Source organism: Oenanthe melanoleuca, chromosome 3 (genome assembly GCF_029582105.1).
Source record: "Oenanthe melanoleuca isolate GR-GAL-2019-014 chromosome 3, OMel1.0, whole genome shotgun sequence".
In the NCBI taxonomy this organism is placed as follows: Eukaryota; Metazoa; Chordata; class Aves; order Passeriformes; family Muscicapidae; genus Oenanthe; species Oenanthe melanoleuca.
In genome coordinates, this window is record NC_079336.1 from 47,046,244 (window position 1) to 47,068,608 (window position 22,365).

Below are 22,365 nucleotides of genomic sequence, written 5' to 3' on the forward strand. Positions count from 1 at the left end.
AAATGAAAAATAATCCATTCTTCTTCAAGTCTGGTATCAGGCTTCTGAAACAGAACTCCACCAAGCATATCCTGTCCATTAAGTCCCACATTTCTCAACAGCTGGAATAACACCCACCCATGTAAGCATCAGTCTAATTAATGTTCTTTAACTTTTACAGTAAATTAAGGGTACACTACTCTTGTGGGAATACAGCACTCCCAAAACCACATAAACATGAACTTTTGGCCCTAAGTCACATTTTATTAATTCTACTAGACTATGCTACCTGCTAGAATTAACTAAAGTAAATACTCATATATAGCCATAATATTCCCACCTACTTTTGAATTCTCATTTCATTCCAAAACTTCAGAAGTACATAATTAAGCGATTCTGAATTTTTCACATCCCTCACCTCCTTCTAACATAATCCAATACAATTTCCATTAAGGATTACATAGATGTTAATTTCCATATAAAATTAAATTCCACTCATGGGTAAACACAAAATCTTCAATTTTTGTTATTCAGTCATCATGTCTACATATAGACCACATCTTTGTGCCCCACAAGAGTTTGGTTACATCACTTATTGATATCATTCTTAACATGTAGAAAAACAATGCAACTATCTCAGACCTCATTTCACAAAGGAAAACAAGGAAAAAAAATCAGCAGGAACAGAAGAAAGTACTACTGCACCATCTCATAAAGATATTCTAAAAGCTGAAATACTATCAATATAAATCATGGACTGTTCCTTCTTTTATTTGCATAACATCCTGTTCTTTTTAAGTGAAGACTCAAGTGTTACAAGAATTGAGCCATTTGCAAAAGCAGAAATTATAGATTTTAAAATGGGAATTTGGCCAGAACAACGTTTTAGTATTTTCCTCTTTTTTTTCTTTTTTCTGAGACTGACACTGAAAAAAAAAGGAAAAGCAACACATTTGAGCTGTTGTGTATATAAAATTAGCCCATATGAGCCTCCAGTACTGAAGTCCTCTTCTTAGTCTCCTCAGTTTCAACAAGTAAAATCATCTGAATACCTGATAGAGGTGAGAAAGATTTCATGTAAAGGCCTGAATGTGGAAAGCATATCTATCCCCTGGGCTGCCTGAAGTCAGATTTGTGTTCCCCCCTCTTTTTCCTGAACTCCACCAGGAAAGAGGAAGTGGAGGAGGAACAAGATCTGAAAAGGAATACCAAACTGGGGGACATTGATATGAATTGAGAAGAGAGAAAGGCAACCCAAGATCCCCTCCAGACATGTCTCTGGGAGAGAACGCTTCCAGTTATACAGAAGCCATGAATCACTTCACTCAGAATCTTTCAGAATCTGTATTAGACAGATAGCCAAACAACCACCACAAAAAATTGTGCTCTTTTTACAGAATCAGAGAGTGTCTTGAGCCAAAGATGATCTTGTTCCAACCTCTCTGAAGTGTGGTTTTCTTCACATGGGACTTTTTTTAACCATGAACATTTTCTCTCCTAGTCTAAATAGGGCACAATAGTAAAAACCAAAAATTCTGCACATCTTATTTGAATTCTCATTAGTCTCCAAAATTTTCTCAACTAGACTTTTTTTTATGAAGATTTCTCTAATAATGAGAACTACAACCCCATTATGGATGCCCTAGTGAATCCAATTCCCTTTCAATACACTCTGAACATATTTTTAGTTCAATTTTCTAGCTGAGCTAATTAGAATTAGAACCTTGCTATCACGCTCAACAGCAAAGTATGACTGCATGCAGATGGCTGATGCAATGAGAAAGAAATAAGTACTTTTAACCATATCACCTCTCTAAAGAAAAGCTTACTGCAGAAACACCTCTCACCCAGTTCAAAAGTGTCTTTTTCTTCAGAATTTTTATGCAAGATAGAACAATAATCTTGTCCCACAGAATAAAACTTAGAAACTGGAAAACTGAAAACCTTCCACCAATTCATACAATAAATGCCATTGTTTAAATCAACCAAGAAAGACAATTCTATTTTTGAAATTACAAAATATTTTTAGCCCTTGACAGGGATAGACTAATCTCTGATAAAAAACAATGTGTCATTAAGAGTTTATGATAATTATAGAGCTTAAGAAAAATGCACATAATACAGTCATCTGATTCACAGACCAACATCAAGACTAAAATCATCATGTGTGCTTAAGAATAGCAGCCCAAACACAGGGACACATTCAGTGCCAGATGTTATAAAAAATATATACATATATTTAAACTCTGGTCTATAGTCCTTAGACTTGCTAAAACCAACAGTACATAATACGAAATGGTACACAGTTTTGGCCAGAAAAGAGAAAAAAAGAAAACAATAACAACCCATTCTCACATCCCCACACCCCCCTCCCCCTCAAAAATACATAAATACATAAATGTCAGATAGCAAAATTAGTTAAATTTATTTGACACACTATTCCTAGTAGTAGCAGACAAAATAAGAGCTAACAACAGAAAAATTATGGCTTGGTAGGTTCAGGCAGGACATCAGGGGAAAATTCTTCACAAGGACATCTTACAGCACTGGGATAAGGTTAGTGAAAGATGCTGAGGTACCTTGGAAGGTTTTCAAGAATCAGAATGACAAAGTCAGGGCTGATCTGGTCTGTTTTGGTGATGATTCTGCTCTGAGCATAGGGCTGCAATCAGAAACCTCCCACAGTCTTTTCCAAACCATATTTCTATGATTCTATGATTCTCTCGCAAGGAGGCTAAAATCCTTATCAATTTGGTATTAGAAATATCTGAACTAAACTATTTGCTTCTATTTTCACATGAGGTAGGCAGTGGCATTTAAATTATCAAATACCAGTCAAGTTGCAAGGAACCAACCTACAACCAGGTAGAATTTGACACTGGCATTCAGGACCAGGTATGTAATTTATTTAAGAGATGACTGCCATGTCATACCTGTATTATTATCTGGCAAGATGAAAGCAAGTTTTTTTTCCACTTCCATCCCTTTTTCAGGGCCATATTATCCGAGGCAGCATGTTGTGATCTCAAAATAGGAATACCATTTCTTCTGGGACCCTAAGGTCATGGGGAAAAAAAACCCAAACAAACAGGAACCTCTGCAATCCATTCAATTTGTTAGCAACATCCTTGTAAACTTTCTATTCAATGACATAAAAGCTTAAAAAAAATTCCAGTCATATTGAGGAACAAGGCATAAATTGTACTGTAAGAACAGTTAACAAGGAGGGAGATGCTAATTTATGTTATGTCATTCATAAATGTAACTAATTCCTTCCACACATATTTCATTGTTACCACTTTTTCTATTACAAGGATTAAGAGCCAGAAAGAAGTGCAGCACAGAGAACAGGGAACAGAAGAGGGTGCAATTCCTGAACATCAGAGGAATTCTGAAAACTAATCAAGAAGAAACTGACATAAAATTAGAAAGGTTACTCCAGTATGTTTTCCGGTTTTCATTGTTATTACAAAAACCAGAAAAAGCTGCAAAGAGGACTGGTGTCAGAGACATTTTTGCATTAGAGGGAACAGAACACTGCCTTTTTTCCTGCCAATCATCTTTCTGCCTTTGATGACCGAATTCATTTTATTCCTACACAGAAATCAAAGTTGCCTTCTGGTTTTTCTGATCTTGCTACTTAACAGACATCTTAAAAACAACATACACATGCCCAGAAAATACTGTTTAGATGTATACAACCAACATTTCCTACTTGGGATGCCTCAGAAGTGTTTTCTGCAGACAAAGCTTGAGTATTTACTACAAAGCTATTCGTTGCATAAGTTGTATTTACTTATATAAGCCGAATAGGGCATAATCTTTTTAACCTATTGTACAGGATAACTATAGTAGAACACGCTCCAGGCACAAAGAAGTGACCTCTGTGTAGCTGACAGCACTTCTACAATGCTGATTTTCATGACAGCCACTGACACACTCATTGTCATAGCAAAATCTTATCTGCCAGTCCTCTAAGAGGAAGAAAAAACCCCAAGACATTTCTTTCACCCTGTTTTGCATTGGGAAAAACCCACACCAGTTTTCTTTCTAAATTTGATGGGGTAAGAAGCATTTAAGATGGAAAAAAAAAAAAATAAAAAAAGCACTGTTATAATAATGACTGCTTTTAAAACAAACCAGTCACAGTTCTCCAAGGAATTCAATATATCAAAAGCAATAAACTTGCACATATTCAGCCTGAAAAAAGCAGGGCAGCTGTTAACAACTACCACTCAAGTGAGGTTACTGCAAGCAAATGCCCCATGAGCAAACAGGCAAGCATTCCTGAGGCTTTACCCTCTGCCTCCTCCATTACCAGTCCCCACTATTCAAACTGTTTCATTTTACCCCAAACCTGGGCTAACTGATCAGACTTGTCATCTGCTGCGTATTTCTCACTTCCTCTTACAGACCGCTAATGTGAAGAAAGTCAGAGATGAAGGAAGTGGCACAGAGTAACCATGCTTTGTGCACAAGTGGTGTCTGCACATTGTTCTTCCTCACTGCTGCTTTTAGACTGCCAAAATTGATTTAAAAGCTTCATCTGACTTATCACAGAAACACAAGCAAGGCCCTGGAAAAGGTTTTCTGTAACAGCAAGCTTCCACTTCAAAGGGAACTTTTACAGAAATTACTTATTATCAGCGCACTGAAATAATGGCTAAAAAAAAGGATGGCATCAAATCGGTTAACCGGACTTTTCACTAAGAAAAAAGTTTAATCTCTGCATACATTATAGTAGAAACAGGTCTGCTGAAAAAAACCTAAGAGCAAAGTATAAGCCCTCCAGAAACAGGCAGTCTTGTAAAACTGTTAAAAACCAGAGATTTACAAACTTTTCTGTGGGGGATACAAACAGTCTAGCCCCAGGCTAGAACTCCAGGAATGAGCAACAGGTTTTTTCTGGCTACATGGTACTTAGGACCTACATCCCAAATGCCTACAGTCTGTCACTTAGTGCACTACTCTGTCTGTAGTGGAAAGGACTAAAAATGAGCTCTGTGATTTCTTCAGATAGGCCTTTGCAGCCTACCTGAATATGTACATTAAATACTGACTAGTTACAGAATGTTTCCAGAGTTCACAGAAAAATAGTCTAAGGCTACAACTGTTCCTCTTTGTGGCTTTTCTGAAACTGATCTCACTCCAGCTTCCCTTCATGAAATCCTGAGCTACAGAACTGCTGGAAACAGGCCAGAAAGTCTTCTTTGACATTATAGTAGCAAGGAAAAGTGATAAGTCCTCCCCGAAATTCCTCAGCAAAGATGCATAATGATTGGTATGCCGGTCTCATGATATTAACCTAAGTACAGGTGAGATAACTGTATCATGCTCATTTTTCTCATCAGAATGCTAGAGATCCACCTCACTCCAAAAATACAGATTACAGGAGATTAAAAACATCTACCTGGTATTTCACCTGAGCATGATGCAAATGACATGGAATAAACGACAGAAACTGTACAGAGTTTGGCTGGGAGAGAGGTAATTTCCTTCACAGCATCCTCTGTGGTGCTTGTTTTGGTAACACAGCACTGTCTGCTTTTGCTGGGAAGCACTTACACACCACCACAGCCTCTGCCACCCCAGTGAGGGGTGCACAAGAGGTTGGGAGAGGACACAGCTGGGACAGCTGACCTGAAATACCAAAGAGATTCCATACTATATAATGTCATGCTCAGCAATGAAACTGAGGGGCAGGTTTTTTCCAAAGTATTTGTCGCTCAGAGACTGGCTGGGCATTAGTCTCCTGGTGGTGCTTTTACATCACATGTTCACTTGCCTTTTCTTTCATTATTAAACTGTTTTTATCTCCACCCTAGAGTTTTGGAGCTTTTTTTCTTGGTTTTTTTGCCCTTCTGATCCACTCCCCCATCCCATCATTTACACATTCTGGTACAACTCAGTGACATAGCTTTAAAATACATCATATGATAGAAGTAACTTTTTGCACAGTAACCAAGAGAATGACACTAAATTCTAAGTAAGCAGAACTTATTTTCACTGAGTTACTTCCAATTAGAAGTAATTTCTCTGAAAAACAACTACCAATGTTAGCTGCAGGCAAATCGCACCAAGTTCACTGCGCAGAACACTGCGCAGAAAAGTCCTGCTGGTAGTTTTTATGTGAGGGAAACTGAGCATACTGTGAGAGCATGTTCCTATGGAGAAACTAGCACAAAAGAAGGCAAAGTATGAAGTTAAAGCAGTTGTTTTTCTCTGCAGAACATTCATATATGAAACTAGTAAGTGCCTTTAGTTCAAGCCGGTTCAAATTCATAGTACACAAGTTCATATGGAGTATGTCATTGTTACTTGAAGCAATTTCTCCATTTTATTCTAGTGGAAAATTATTGGATAATTTCCTGTTCATTAAATCCTGGGAATAGGCTACTAGAATCTGAAATAACCCTGTTTTTTGTTTTTTGTTTTTGTTTTTTTTTTTTTTTAAATCTTAAACTCCCCCCAAAAAAATAAACAGCCAAACTCTGAGCATTAATCTTTATATTCCCATCAGCTATACAGACACTTCATTCTAGCAAGCCATGGCAATACCACTTAAAAAGACTAGAGACTAATACAGGCTTAAGTGCAGTACACATTTCTGATTGTCAGGGTAGATAATATCCAAGTAACACAATAACTCTGACCCACAGAGGGCTGGACACCGCTTCATAATGTGAGACTTGGCAAGCAGAGAGGAAGGAAACAAGGAAAAATGCCTCAAATATGATTATTTTCTACCCTCCAAATAATCAAGCTACGCAAAAATATGCCAATAGTTGCCAGGATCCAAGGGCATAGAGATTAACTTGAACTCCAGTAAAAGCAGGAACTGCTCTGAAAATCCATTACCATCCAAAATCACAGAACACAGTAGATGGTGAGCATTGCCAGCAATCAAGATCTAGGATCCTTGTGCTATTGAACTTCTGTGATACCTGAACTGATAGCACAATCTACATGTTTGATCTATGCATTATCAGTCCCATTATCTTTAGCGGTAGAAAAAAAAACCCCACAAGATACTTCATAATTAAATTTTGCTCCCTGAAATTCAGCTCTGCATTTCACTATATTGAATAATTGTATTTATTAATTTTTCTTTTTCTCCTTAATAATTTTTTTTAAAAAAAGGCATGCTTGGGACCTGCTGGAAGAAAGAGTGCTTGAAAGAGCAAAACCCAATAACTTTGATTCTGGCTTTTCAGTGTTCCTTGGCATATAAAGAGTTGCTACAATTCAATTGAACTTATTACGGTTTTTTAATTCCTTAAAAAGATAATATATTCCCTTAAAAACCATAGACAAGAGACTCCTCAGGTCTCATAACATTAAAGCAAGTTCCTATTCTGTCAGCTAAGCATTCCAGAGAAGTTGCTGGAGGGTTGTTAGAAAAGGGGGTTTATTAAACTGGCAGAACATGAACTCCTAAAAAAGTAGTAACTCTGATTCTCTGAATCCAATCTCTCTCTTCCAGGAAAGCAACATTCTATGAATTTTCACACTATTAGTTCGCAACCAGAAATGTTAAATCATGAATTGCATGTAACAATAAAGAAGAAAAATCTGGGGACTTTCCGCTGCACAACAAGCTTATCTGATGAAGGAAAAAGTTTTGTCTCCAAGAATCATGGGCCCTGTATCTTATCACATCAATATCTATTTCTTATCCCTCCTGTCCAAAAGGCAAAACTCAGAATGTGCACAAAGGAAAGAGCTCTGCTGGGGTTTAGAGACCATTTAATTTCTGCCAAGTCCCTGATTCTCTAATTAGGTAACCCAAATAAAAACAGCCTCAAAAACACTTAAAATATATACTTCATATCTCTTCTGTAAGTGCTACTGAAAGAATGGTTATACACAGGTATCACAACGGTTGTTAAAAATGAAGTGCAAAAGCTCATGTGAATCCAGAACAGGAAACAAATTGACAGGAAACAAATAAAAACCCCAAACACATTAACTGTAGTTTAAACAGATATAAAATGCCTTTTAATCTTTAAATTAGGAGCACTCTGAATTAAAAGTGTCAGACCTACCCAAACTAACATCCCCACATTTAAGGTTTATTGATTTCTGTCCTCAGCTCCCACAGTGCATATCAACATCATGTAATTTCATCAGTGAAACTCCACTGCCTATTTAATTTCCTAATTCTCCTACCTTTGCACAACATAATATATAATCAACTGAATACATTTTAACATCAAAGGTTTCTTTCTCTTGTCTTTGTCAAAACCCATGTCCCCTACAAATCACACAGGTTTGAGCTAAACACAAGAGGCACTTCTCTTTTTTTTTTTAAATCCTGCATTTTCAAAGAGAATGAATGCTTCTGAAATTAGTATGAGTAAGAAGATGAACTTGAAAGAACATTTAAGATGATATGAAAAAATCCCAGTAAAAATATATTTTTAAATGCACCTGAAGTCCATTCCCTGCATGAGTGTATTTACTAGCAACTATATATCTGTACAAACTCAGGTGCAACCTTCAGAATTAACGGAGATGTTAATGCTAATTCTCAAATTAAGCTTTTTATTTTTAGTGGGCATAATAGAAAGGAAATACCAAGGCCACAATTCATTATCTGAGCATTGCTAAAAAGTGTAATAATCTGCCAACTTGTGAAAAAAATTCCCCTCTGAAAAATCCCCAGGAGCTTCTTCCCAAGCACCACACTGATAGCAGATGGCCACTATCAAGTCTGCAATTACCAGTCTGGCCTGACAGACCCACAGATGACAATGATATTCTTCTCTGTATGTGTACAGGAGGCAGCTTGAGAGATGCAGACAACTAGGTATCACAGGCAACAGCCCTTTCTACTAAAAATATACAAATATTATCAAATTCCAGGTCTATTGTAGGATTCCCCCAATTATCTTCATTTCACCATTAGGCTTCCCTCCTTTTTTTCTTTAACGTTGTCTTTTCTGCTACTTAAAAGTTTTTCAAACAAAGTGGTTGGAAATGAGCATTGCTGAAGCAATTCAAGCACTGCTGAAGACAAACCTCATGAACAATCTGTTGTTGCAACCTTTCTCCTCTCTATTTTACCCTCCCCCCAGCACAGTCTCCCCCCACCAAGCCCTGAACAGATTATTCTCTTGCCTACAGAGGAGAACAGAACATCTGATGAGGAGCTGCTGTTTCATTTCCTCTCCTTCATCCCACCCCTCAAACGGGGAAGCCCTCAAAAGGGGGGAGGGGAAGGCATGGTTTTAATTCAAATGCTGCCTCTTAAAATATTACTGTGTAGCATTTGGCTGGGAGTGATTGAGTCTATATATAATTACACACCATGAGAGGGCTTTATCCCCCCTAGATCTCTTGGAGGGAAAAAAAACAAAAAAAAAACCAAAAACTTCTGCATTAATAACCGTTTACTATTTCAGTTTTACACCCAAGAATTTGAATAACTGAGCAAAAAACCTTCATTTTGCCAAAGCCAACAACTGTTTACAACTGAAAGGAAGCAGAAAGCAAGTTAAGAGCTGACAGATGCAACAGAAAGAGGGTGGAAAGGATTTTCTCATGTGCAAAAGAGGCCTGACAGACTTAACTGAGGCATTTGGACCTCTCCTCAGGAATGCTCAGCCCTCCACAGAGACTTCTGTCTTATACCGATTCAGCATTCCTTATTTCATTTCTACTAATTCTTCCTGTTCTTCCTCATTCCAGCTATTCCTTTTGCAAAACTTATCAGACACAGAAAAATGCTGGAGAAAAGCATATAACAGTCCTGCTGTCATTATCTGTCTCGAAATTCTTACTGGGAAATAAGTTAATGCAAGAAGGAAACCTCAAGCCTTACTACAGCCTAGTTCTCTCTCATTCCAGCTTAATTCCAGTGACAGGTTGCATAGGGAGGGTGACAATGTTATGGAAACACTGCCACTGTAGAGGCTGTACCCCTCCCTGACAAGATCACCTTTGACTAATCATGATTTAATCCAAACTAAGTTCCGACAATCTTTAGATACAGTTGATTCTTCTCAAAGATCATTGGCTATGTGTCAAATGCCATGCAATAAAATGCAAATTCCTTCCCACCAGAAATGGAGATGAGAAGAGACAACATGGGCAGGATGAGCATACTTTCTTTGCTGACACACACTATGTGACACACACAAAGAATACCAGAAAGCATTGTCATTTTGTCAACTCCCCCAAAAGTTTCTGCTTTTTCCCACTTGTTTATCAAGTGCTGTAGTACAGGACATTACTCCTCTGTATCAATCTGGCACTTCCTGCAACTACAATTATCAAAACATGTAACACAAGCACCCCCTTTGTGGCAGAGATGCAAGTTAATGCACACAACTCATGTAGAACTAAATTAATCAACCCTCATTAAAACAATTACTTGGCTCCAGCAAGGAAAAAAACAGCATGCACTCAACAGCTTGACAAAAGTAGGGTTAGTTTGTGAAAAAACATCTTTAAAACGTTTTGGACTGTTTCTCTTCCAGAAACAAACAAAACTTAGCAGTGTCAACTCACCTTCCACACTGTCAGAACAGGAGGTGCCAATCCCAGTGTCCCCGCTGTCAGAAGCTATGCTGTGTCTTCTCACAGGATTGTTTTGACTGCTTGATGAAATCGTTGAGGACTGCCACAGGGATTCAGTACCAGGTAGCCATCCCACTGAGGAATAATCTGAGCCTATAAAAAAGAAAGCCAGAAGTCTGTCATTAGAGGTACTGTACAAAGTCAGCAACAAAATAACTGTCAAGATGAAAACTGAATCCTATGTTTCATAGATAAAACTTGACCTAGACTGTGTATGTATCTTGGAGGTTGTATCTTTTTGTTAATTAAAATCCTTTTGCTAGATGAAAGCTTCCCCAAAATTCCAATAGATGTATTTTTACTATTTAGAAACATGATCCTTAAACTTTTCTTGCGCTCTTTAACAAGATACTTATCATACGATTCCTGTCCTAGAGCTGATTCTCAATTCACAGCAGAATTTTGCATTGCAAGCTTTCAAATACAAAGCAATGAATTAATTTTAGGACAGAAACCAGTTGAAGATTTGGCCACCGAGATACAGACCTTTTCTACTGTGCATAAACCACAGGACCTAGGTGATAAAGCCAGCAATGAAATCATTCACACCAATATCTAAGGTAATTCCTTGTGTGGCTGCACACAAGCCGCCTTTGAGAGACACGTATCCATCCTAGTGGTTTGTTTCATTTTGGTTATTTTTTTAATTTAAATAAATCCCTAAAATATAACATTTAAAAACACAATTCAGAGCAGCAACTAGTTCCTCTGTTCATGGAGCTTTTAAAGTAGGCCACATATTCTTACAGTCAGTCTCTAGGGAAAATTTATCACAGAGTACAATCCTAGAAGGCCATTACAATTTCCAATAGCCAGTATCTAAATCTGAGCATTGTTTAAAGGCAGAACACTGATCACCACATTTATACCTGAACCAGCACCTAAAGAACTGTGGAAAAAAGCATGGCTGCTCTTCATTTATATACAAGCACATACATACACCCCCTCTAGCACTTAGCTTTGTATAGCACTTTCAGCAGGAAATGACTCATGAAGGAGTATCAGTTCACATATAATGTCTCTTATGCTGCGTGACATTATTTTTAGGTCGTTTAAATACTTTCAGCAGTGTCCATCTGAAGTTGTATCAGCAATTTGCCTCTGCAATGGCATCTGCTATTTCCAGCTGTACTTGTTTTCCAGTAAATTAAATAGCTCAGAAAAAGATGCAAAAATTAAATGTGGGTACATATATAACCCCACCCTCACATACATGAGTACATACACGGTTCCCATATATCAGCCAAACCACTAGACCTAGTAGTCAGAGTGGTAACAGCTGCTTGCTAAGTCACTTGAAAACTGAGGAAAATAGTAAATGCTTACTTATACAGTAAATTCCTCATGGCATGCTCTATTGAATTGTAACATGACATCTAAAACAGTCTTTTTTGTAGGCAGGCTCTTGAAGGCCTTAAACATGCCTGTGCATCTCATTTGCCTCAACTTCATTCTTCATTGAGATTACAGCCTCTTCTTCCCTTCAGCACACTTGCCTACCTTTTCTCCCCGTAATTCAAAATTACCTTCTCCACCAATCCTTCTTCCCCTTCATTCCACTTCAGCCACACCTTGTGCCATGTATGTCCTTCTCTTCCTTAAACTTAAGTTTTCCCTCTCCAGAAGCCTCTTTTAACTATTCCAGTCAGTATCTTTCAAGTCCAAGGGTGAGGGGGAAGACCAGAGGAGCCAGACATGAACACACGTACTCATGGCTCACCAGTCCCACCCTGTAGAGGGGTCCCAGCCAAGATTCCAATGGAATACCACTCCAGGTGTCATCCTTCATATCACCCTCTGTGTCATCATCTAATGTATTCAAGTGTGACAGTTTTGCATACAGCTAGTGGGAAACTGGGACATTTCTTTTTCTCCTACCATCCATTTACCACCCCTTCCTCTGAACAGGGCTACTTTCCACAAGAATTCCACTTCACCCCTCTCAAGCTGCATCTAGCTATTCCAGCAAGAGTAAAACTGACTTATGGAAGGCCAAGATAATTAAATTAGAGACAGTTCTGATTTAGGAGAGCATTTAAAATACATTTATAGAAGAGAAATTTAGATTATTCACACTTTATTAGGCTGTTTTCCACTATACTACTCTTGGGTGACATTTCAGCTTTTATGGTGCTACACAGGTGTTAAAAGAAATGCAGCAGATAATTTAATATGGAGTAGTGGTAGCATTAAGGCAGCATTAAGTGTCAAACCCTTCAGATCTCTTGGTTAGACAAATGCTCAGCATGTGAACCTACAACTATCCAAACACAAACCCCCAAAAGGGAGAGCTGCTTTTCACTCTGGCAGAACTTTGAGGAATAAAAGCTAAAAATACCACAGAATGAGAGTAACTTAAGAAAGGACTTTCAGAAGTCACCTACTCTAACCTTCAACTGAAAGCAAGATAATTAGATCAGACTACTCAGGGCCCCATTCAGCTGAGTCTTTAACACCCCCAAGGATACAGATTCCACAACCTCTCTTGTTCTTCCAGCATTTTACCACCCTCAATTTCAAGAAAATTTTCCAAACATCTCAAGAGTCTCTCATGTTCCAAACAAACTGCTGCAATATACACCAAAGGATGCAACAACCTAGTGCAACAAGACTTGGTTAACAAACAGGGTCAACATACTAGAAGGGGAAGACATTCTCATTGGAGTCATTCCCACTGGGAACTCTGCAGGTACTGTAAGTAGACAAAATAACAGGCACCACAAAACACCCTGCTATAATCTACTCTCAGTTTTGCACCTACACACAGGCAGCCTGGGACACACCAAGCCCCAGGTGGGGTGCTGAAGCACAGGTGCAGGAGGACGTGCTGCACATCACAGAACTGAAGCTTTCTGGAGCACCTTTGCACCCAAGGGCACTTCAGCATCACAGAGTTAACTCATGAAGCTTGAGCTGGTAGGCCTGAAGAGTTGCTTGATGCTGTACATCCACAGCTACACACAGACCAGCATGAGGCCAGCAAGACTTTGCCAGGTTTGACTCAACATAGGCCAGTCAGATCCCATCTGGCTTTCCAGGGAAATACACAAGTCTGCACAGTGCTCTGGCCCCAGAAGGGTCTCTTCACTCAGGCACTCCCCTCTCACATGCCCTGGGATGCACAGCTGGCTGGGCACAGGAACGAGAGTGTACCCACAGTGCCAACACCAGGATCATGCCTTTTCCTTACAGCCATCCTGTACAGAGGTGTGGACATGGCCTGAGGTGGAACAGTCATTTTTTCACTGGATTTCACCTGCTGAGGAGAAAAAAGGGTATGTCCCAAGAAAGACATTTGGTTTAGATTTTTAATAGCTAAACAGTATGTGGGTTTTAACCTATTTTAGACTTGTGAACAGAACATAATTGCACATGATCACTTCATGTGATCAAGAAATGCATTTTCTTTGCCCCCCTAACATTAAACATACCCCTTTTTTTCTAAAAAGGATAGCTAATGACATAATCCAGGAGTTTGCAGTTTTTAATGTTTCATGACACATCCACACAATTGTGCTATCTTGCAGACCTAATGGAGATTCTATTTCAAAGAAGGCCACTACAAAAAGACAAGTGTCTGCATGAGAAAGTGATTTCCATCAGCTTTGAAAAGCTGTATCATAAACAGCCAAATACAAACATCAACATAGTAGAAACAAACCCAAATATTTAGCCTGAACAGTAAGTAACTCATAAAAGAGAACCTTATAGACCTCATTAGTCCAAGACATTATTCAAAAACTAATACATTACTTTCTTTATTTGAAACTCACATTCTAAACCAAGTCCTGAGGAATCTCCAATTGCTACACACCCCATTCTATGCTTCCCATCTCCTTTTTGGACAGCTCTCTGCAAATGCATGAACTGTCACACAGCAAATAGCCTACACTAAAAGAACCAAGTGTAAAAGGGGAAGATACAGAGGAGTCCCCACATGCTCAGCCAGCACACCTGCCTCACCCTGCTGCTCTGATCTCAAATCTGCCAATCAACAGCTCGTGTCCATCTGCCCAAAATACAGAATGGGGTAAGAAAAGCAAGCAAAAATCTCTAATCAATGTTTGTACTGCTAAATTGTATATTAGCATCTGTCTATGATCATTCTTTACTGGTTTGAAAAATCTACCTTTCATAGGATTCACTAGAAGAGAAAAAAGTAGTGTCATCCTACCAGGCTGCAATTTCCACCAACAAACATGATAAAATACGTGCAAGATCACAAAAAAAATCTCAAAAGAAGCCTTGTTTATACAAACATTTGAATACCTCCTTAAATTTGGTTGGTTAAATATAGCCCTCTGTTTCCTAGGCATTTAAAACAGATCCCTTTACAACTAAGTATATAAAGGACAGGAAGTATATTATTTATTAAAAGGGAGCAGTTGCTGAAATTTCACTCCACAAAAACATGCATCTTTTTCTGTGTGTTACAGAATGCTGTCATCTATTGCTGTCAGAAAGACTCTTACAGACAGTTAATTCTGGATCATTACCATGCCTAATTTCAGTGACATGCACAGATCCCCTACATACACAAAATAATAACATTACCATCTTTACATTTGGTTCCTAAAATACCTCTAACATGCTTGAATGTAATGATTTTTATTTTAAGTGACAGCTAGGATACTGCTACTTTACCTAGACACTGAATGGAAGGCAATAGCAAAAGACTTAACTGGGTTTCACAGCAGATACATTCAGAACTAAGAATACTGATTTTTCTATTCCACAGTGTGACTGACATGGATTGTGACCAGAAGTGAGTCACCCATGTCAGCCAGTGCAAATGTATCCAGTCAAAGGATTGTGAAGATCTCCCCACAGTACCATCAAAACTAACTATGCGAAGCTCATTCACATCATGGATGTGACCAGCCTGTACAATCGTATTTCACGCCAGGATGGCACTGAAGTCTGCCTGAAGCCCTTTCAAGGAAAGAGAGTCAGCATTCAGCCCAAAGACACTGCCACAGTTAATTAGTTTACCCTCACCATCTGTACCTTTACCCAAAACACTGCTAATTATGCACAAAGATCACATGACAGTATTTTGAAATAAGTCAATCCACCTTCAACCCGGTTCTCCCACATCCACTCATATAATCCCCTGGATTTAGTCTGGTTGCATCTTCTACACACATCTCCCTTCTCAGTAAGTTCTTTAAGGCATAGCCTCTCTTTTTCTCTTTCTCGTCCCATAGGGCCGCATAACCACACATCTTTTCAAAAGGAAAAGTCAACAAACAAACACACAAATGGTCACTCAATGATACAGTTGCTGTATTGTAGGAAAAAACTTACTTTGATTCGAAAATGTTTGTTTACTCTTCATACCTGCAAGATCATTAGTACCACAAGATTAAAGAAGATCTTGCTCTGGGGTGTGCTTCATGCACAACAAGCCTTCATGGATAATATTCTGGTTTCTTTGACTAATGAAAAAAGACAACACTGTGAGAAAAGGCAGGGGAACCCAAAATGCTGAAAAGCCTTTCCAAAAGTAGACACAAGAGCAGATGTCATACTTGAACACATTTATATAAGGCTTTAAAAAAAAGCTGAGAGTTAGCAGTAGAATGGTGCGACAGCAGCCTCCTTCAGTCCAAGGTGAAGCGAATGCTAAGGTGCAGGCATTCAATCTGATATCCTGGCACAGTAAAAAGATCCTGGCAAGTCAGTGTTCCTTCCAGACACAGGCAAAGAAAACCTTACTTTGATAAATAACTACTTCATAAACTCTTTCGAAAACAATGTTTAAGAAATGGTATTCCAACCCTAACCTCCTAGACACATACTTCCTAGGTGCACTTCATTTCCGTGGTCCTTCTGCAAAACAAACTGCAACTTTTATTATTACAAATGTCCAAAACAAGTTTCAGGTCTACAATGCAGGCTTTTCTCTTCCAGGGTGAGCAGAATATTGGAAAGAGAGGTTTCTAATGCTTTCAGGGAAGCTGGCCAGATGACAGTTTCAGGATCCTTTTTTTACAAATGCTCTGGAGGTGGTGGAAACTCACAGCTCTACCAGCTGGCTATGAACTAAGATACCAGAAGGTCCTAGTCCCTCCTCTCACATGAATGCAGCTGAGAGTAGGTGGATGATGCAGTTTAATCAAAGTGCAATAAGAAGCAGGGTAAAGTGGGATGAAATGACAGCCTAAACTATTAAATTTTTACATTTCAGTTTCTCAAAAGTACTTTATAGTATCAGATAGCTAAAGTATGATTCATCCTAAGGACTCATATCCTTTCTTGACAGAGCCTGCCAGCTATTTAACTAAGTTCTCATAGTTTTTCAGTTACAAATGGATTAGAACAATTCTAAGCATGAAGAAAGATAAAAATGTACAGATATAGAGGGAAGCAGGGAAAGAAAAATAAGAACGTGAGATTTGAAACAGAAGAATATCGAGAAAGACCTTTTTATCGACATTTTTACTTGTAGAAGCTGATAACACTGCCTGGTATACAAAGGCTTATGCCAGTCCTCTGTATTACTAACATGCAAAAGAATTCACCTACTAGAGAGTGAGAAAAACATAAAATAGTACAGGAAAAAAATTAAAGAAGAAGAAAGAAACATTGAGAAGAAAAGACTCAAAATACAATCCTCAAAGTACACATGACCGGCAGTATCAAAACTGCCTTTACCAAAAAAAAAAAAGCTACGGTCATATTTTAAGGAACATAAACTTGTTCTTCAGTTCCCTGAAAGCTAAATTTTAAATAGATTGTTTCACCATACCTCCAGCTTCTTTTGTCTCTCAAATTCCTTAATAAAGGTTAAACAGTTTTGGGTTTTCCCCCCACAGAAGTGGCTAAATGTACAATCTCTCATCATAGATAATTATAACTATAAAAAATTTGTCTTCTATACTAAACAGTATTTCAAAGTGAACCTTCACATAGTCTGATTTTTATGACTTTACAAATGTGCACAGAAGTGTACAACAACAAGGTACAAGGTATCCCAAGCAGGAAAGTATGCAATTTAAAGGAACAATGACAATTGAAAATAACAAATAAATCAATTGGACGGATGAGCTTCTGAGAATCTTGCCATGGCAGTTTAATGACACTATCAGGTAGCTCGCTCTCTATAACCCCCCACCAGAGTCTATAGAAAGTAAGAGATGAACAGCTCTGTCTTTCCATCAAAGAGTCCAGCTGGCCAGCTTATGCTGCTGGCTAAAATGGGTCTGAGCTGGGAACACTGCTTGACATCAGAGCTAATTGGATCTACTGGTCAGCTGCTACGCAAAGGCTGCTCACCCTGCCCAGGCACACACTCGTCCTGCTTCCCCAGCATAAGCCCTGCCACTCCATAGCCTACAGAAAGTGGCTCAGGAACAAACTGTCCTTGCTTATGGAAAAGGTTATCTGCTAATTTGACTTTCTAAGCTTGCTCGGCAAGGGGTCAGACAAGAAGCAGTGCCAAGGAGGGAGTGGAAACATACAGGTTTGATGCCCAGCAGCAACCAGGCTTATCCTACTGCCAAACTGCACATTGAGGCAGATCCTAAACTGGAGTGAGATAGGCATAAATCTCTGGCTGCCTTCACTGAGGAGGACAAGGCACGTTCAGCTAGCAGACAGTTGTGTTCATCTGTTAACTAAAAAGGTGGCAAAATCCTTAAACTGACACAAGTATGTAATATTGGGCTTTGCCCACCCTGATTTCTACACTAGAAAGTATGCAAACTGAACACAAATTCATAACACACTTTATAATTCATACACAAACAGCATTTAGCTGTAGTTATTTAGCATCAAACCAATTATTAAACTCCAACCTTGACAGGAAAGAATGATGTTTGCTTTCATTTCATCACTGACAGGAGCAAGACCAAAAACTCAGTCCAATTGTTGATTGCACTCTTGTGAGTTTTCTGCTTCTAGATAGAGCATTTGCATGAACCAGGACTTCAAAATACAAACTGCAGATGTTTCTTATTTCATGTTTGGCACACAGACTACAACTATTACCTCATGCCTGCTATGCTGGCTTGCCTCTTTGTTTTTGGACTCAATGCACTATTCACCCCATGGAAACACAAAATTATATTCCTAGTTTCCATTCATTTCCATATAGCAACTACAAAGAAGAAGGCTACCTTTTAAAATTGGAAAGTTTATCAACTGAAGTATGAAGAGTAGAACACCTAGGAAAATAAACACATTAAGTTACACTTAAAGTTAATATAAACTCTGAACAGCAAGGCCTCAGGACATGCAGTCAGTGCTTAGGGTCTGTTAAAAAAGCTGTGTGCTTGTAGTTGATCAGCTGAATCCTCCTGTCAAAAAAAATGTAATGATCAGCTTATCAACTGTTTCACCCCTTCTTACAGCTTAGCTTTATTGGAATTCAAAACCAGATAAGCTCTTCTCCAAGCAGTTTGTCGTGCTAGCATTTTTCTTACAGAATTACCTTTGTCCTCTCTCTCTTGTTTAAAGGCTTCATTCAATCTCCTCTGTGCGTGGGCAAAAGTGAAGTAAGCCTAACTGCTAAAAATGAGTCAAAAAATACTAAATGGTTTTAAGTAGCTCCCACACTTTGCAAAATGGAACAAATAAGAGTCTAACAGCCTTACTTTAAAAAAGAAAAGTGCACAATTTCTCTCCACTTTGTAGTCAAATATCAGCTCTAAAGATATCCTTGATGGTAAAATAAGTGGAGAAGACAGAGACTCCTCCAATATAAAACTTCACTGAAATATTTTGCTCAAGTAAGAAATATGAAGGAAAAAAAAATCTTAGCACTGTTAAAGAGGTCTAATGTGCATTATAAACACAAAAGGACCTACTTTAATGTGCAAGCATCAGAAAACTGAGCCTGCAGGCTATAGGTTCAGTGCATGCTAACAGAAGTATGCACGGAGTAAAGAACTATGCAAGGGAGTTCCCACATTGTTATACTTCAGTGAAAAGCACGAAAGACATGAGGAGATTTTCCTTACAAACTTCCAGTGCCCATGTCACAGAGCAACTTTTCCCCACACCTAGCTTTACAGCTTCCTCTCACACCTATTTAATGTAAGGAAGGACAATGCCCTGGAAATTGAGAAGTAGTAGCTAAAAAAAAAAAAACAATCCTTCACACAATAAGCCATCAACTCTATTCAGGATACTTTCAATTAAAACCAGCACTTCTTGTGTTTCTGTCTTCACAACTACAATCACTTTCAATGTAAAGCTTTACATTACAGTAATTCTACCAACCACACAAAAGCTTTTGCTTAATCAGCTTGGTAATTTCAGATGATGAAGAGTATAGAAAGGATTTAAGACTGCAACTGTTAGCTCTGGTTTTTCTAAGTAGCAAAAATGATGAAGTTTTGAGCAATGGTATTTCCAATGTCTTTTTGTGCTCTTAATTAGGTCACTACACTTTGTTTTCTTATCCGCAGAACCTTTTCATCAGTTTTTGACCAGTGTTAGCCACTGAACTTTTATACAAAGCACTAATTCTCAACTACAAGAATGCCTCCAGAGGCACTGAGAATTGCCAAAAGGTCTAAAAGCTGAAGGTAGGCATTCGGGAGGGAAGACACCACCTTCTCAGAAAGACAAGCTTGAGGAAAAAAAAAAAAAAAAAAAAAAAAAAGGTTAATTTGTTTTGAAACATTCAGAAAAGTTGCAGCTTTCCACACCATCTGGAAACCATGTTACAAAAGGAGTAAAACAAACATTAAAAATATAAGGATACCTTATAAGGAATCTCAGCTCTGACTCCAGGATCATTCAAGAATGTTTCTCGTCTGACTACAACACCACCGCCTCTAAAGTATCAGAAATTTCAAAGCATCTTTTTCTTTTTCAGTTGCATTTGCTAAGTCTATTTCAGGTATTTTAAGAAATGAAGAGACAGTTAAGACCTTTGCCTGACACTACTTGCACTGCCCCTCCTCAGCAAGACTGAGTCTCCAACCACCTCTTCAGTCATTCTCCATCATTCTGGACTTAAACATGTGAGTCCACTAACTGGTGGAAGTTACATTGTCCAGTGGAATTAATGTCACTTTTTCCTGATCCCCACTTAACCTTTCTTGACCTTCCTGTTCAATCTAGGGATTAACTATATGCTTCTTGATGTCACCTGCAGCAGCACACCAAGACTGTGCTGGGAGATTTTTCCACTGTCCACCAGCTGATTGAAGAGCTAATGTATTTGACTCTAAACATCCCACACCTGTCAGACATCAGGATAGATGCTTCCTGAAGTGAAATGGACAGTTTCCTGTCAGATGCCTGACACAAGGCAACTGTAAATCCCTCATTCAGTATTTAACTTCAGTATTTTCCTGGTCCAGCTTCCCCAATTAGTTTGCTGTAAGGTTGAGCAAGTGCTAGAGTGGGTACATGGAAGGCACACAGAAAGGTGGGAGCAACTACCTGCTAGATTATTTTAACTGCAAAATGAAATCATGCCCTGCAATCCACCTGCATACACCCCTTCAGGCAAAAAGAGGAGTTTACCTGCCATATTTTCCCACATTTCAGAGACTATGATGTCTTTAAAGAAAAAAGAATAAAAAATTCTCAGAACTCCATCTTTCTTTGTGTTACTGACTCCTTTTACAGATGGGCCTTTTGAATCACAAAAAGCAGCAGAGATCCCTGGGGAATGAGGAACAGAAAGATGCAGTGTCATTTACAGCACGGCTGGCTGCAGAGAAATAGGTCACTTGAGCATGGCTGTGCAATCAATAGGATGTTCGCACTCTGGCAGCCGAGCCAGATGCTGTGGAGCACAGTGCCCAGGGAAATAGCATCCTCAGGGGCAATTCCACAGGGGTCAGCAGTTTCTGGGAACATGAGGGATAATGTGTCAGGACTAACACACTTGTGAGCATATTTGCGTGAGTTATTCCCTGCTGCTAGTTCTCCTCCTCTTCTCCAGCCATCCACCTCTAGCTGATCTGCAGTGTCCCACATTTAGAGCCTCCTCAACTTGCTCAAGACAGCAAGAAACTCCATGTAGGAGCCTAAGGCAGGAGCTACAACTTACTATACTTCAGTACACCTTCCCAGTGTTGGCAGGAATAAACTTCAGGACACTATATTTAGTATTATTCCTGAAAAGAGATATCAAAATACAGTGACTTCCTCCTGAAGAAGTTTTATGGAGTGCAGCTGCCCAGATGCTGGTGGGGGCTGCAGGGAGGCCTGTGTGAGGAGTGTCTGGGCTGCCAGGCAATGGACACAGCCGCTCCCAGACAGCTCCAAGGCAGCCACAGCAGGGTTCAGCTGAGCCCCGCTGCTGTGATGGCAGTGCCTCACAGAAAGCATTTGTCCAGAAAGAGCAAAACACTTGCCATGAGCAATGACAAGAGTGCGAGAAACAGCCCTGCAAACCCAGAGGCGAGAGCAGGAGCAGAGGAGGAGGAGCAGGAGCTCTGAGCAAAGGTATCCTGTAAGGCCCTAGAGAGACCAGGCTGGCAGCACGAGGAAGGAGTGAGAAGGAGCTGACATGGACTGACAGCACGGCCAACAAGTCTGTTCTGCCTGTGTCAGAGGCTGGCAAGCAGCCTCTCTGTGCTCATCTCAACACAAGCTTCTCCATCCTATTTTCTCTCCTGTCTCACTGAGAGCAGCAAGCAGCTGAGTAGCGAGCCAAGGCTAACCCGTGGCAAAAGCCAGTAAGGAAGCCACTTTTTGAATCACAGTGAATACTCCTGAATGTGTACTGAAGCTAATCACAACCACAATGAGACTGTTTCATTGTCAGTGTACAATTCTAAGACACATTTGGCCACCCAAGAGATTACTGACAACTGCAACCAAGTCAGCACTTTTTCA

The 22,365-nt window shown here is 39.2% G+C and overlaps 1 protein-coding gene across 3 annotated transcripts in view; it reads right to left on the reverse strand.

The window, feature by feature from the left end:
• CEP85L (centrosomal protein 85 like) overlaps positions 1-22,365 on the reverse strand; it is a 129,655-nt gene that overhangs the window by 73,004 nt on the left and 34,286 nt on the right. For all 3 annotated transcript variants that reach the window (XM_056487012.1, XM_056487011.1, XM_056487010.1), the window contains exon 2: positions 10,492-10,653. In XM_056487012.1, coding sequence (XP_056342987.1) covers positions 10,492-10,653 — 162 coding nt within the window. The remainder of the gene's footprint in view (positions 1-10,491; positions 10,654-22,365) is intronic.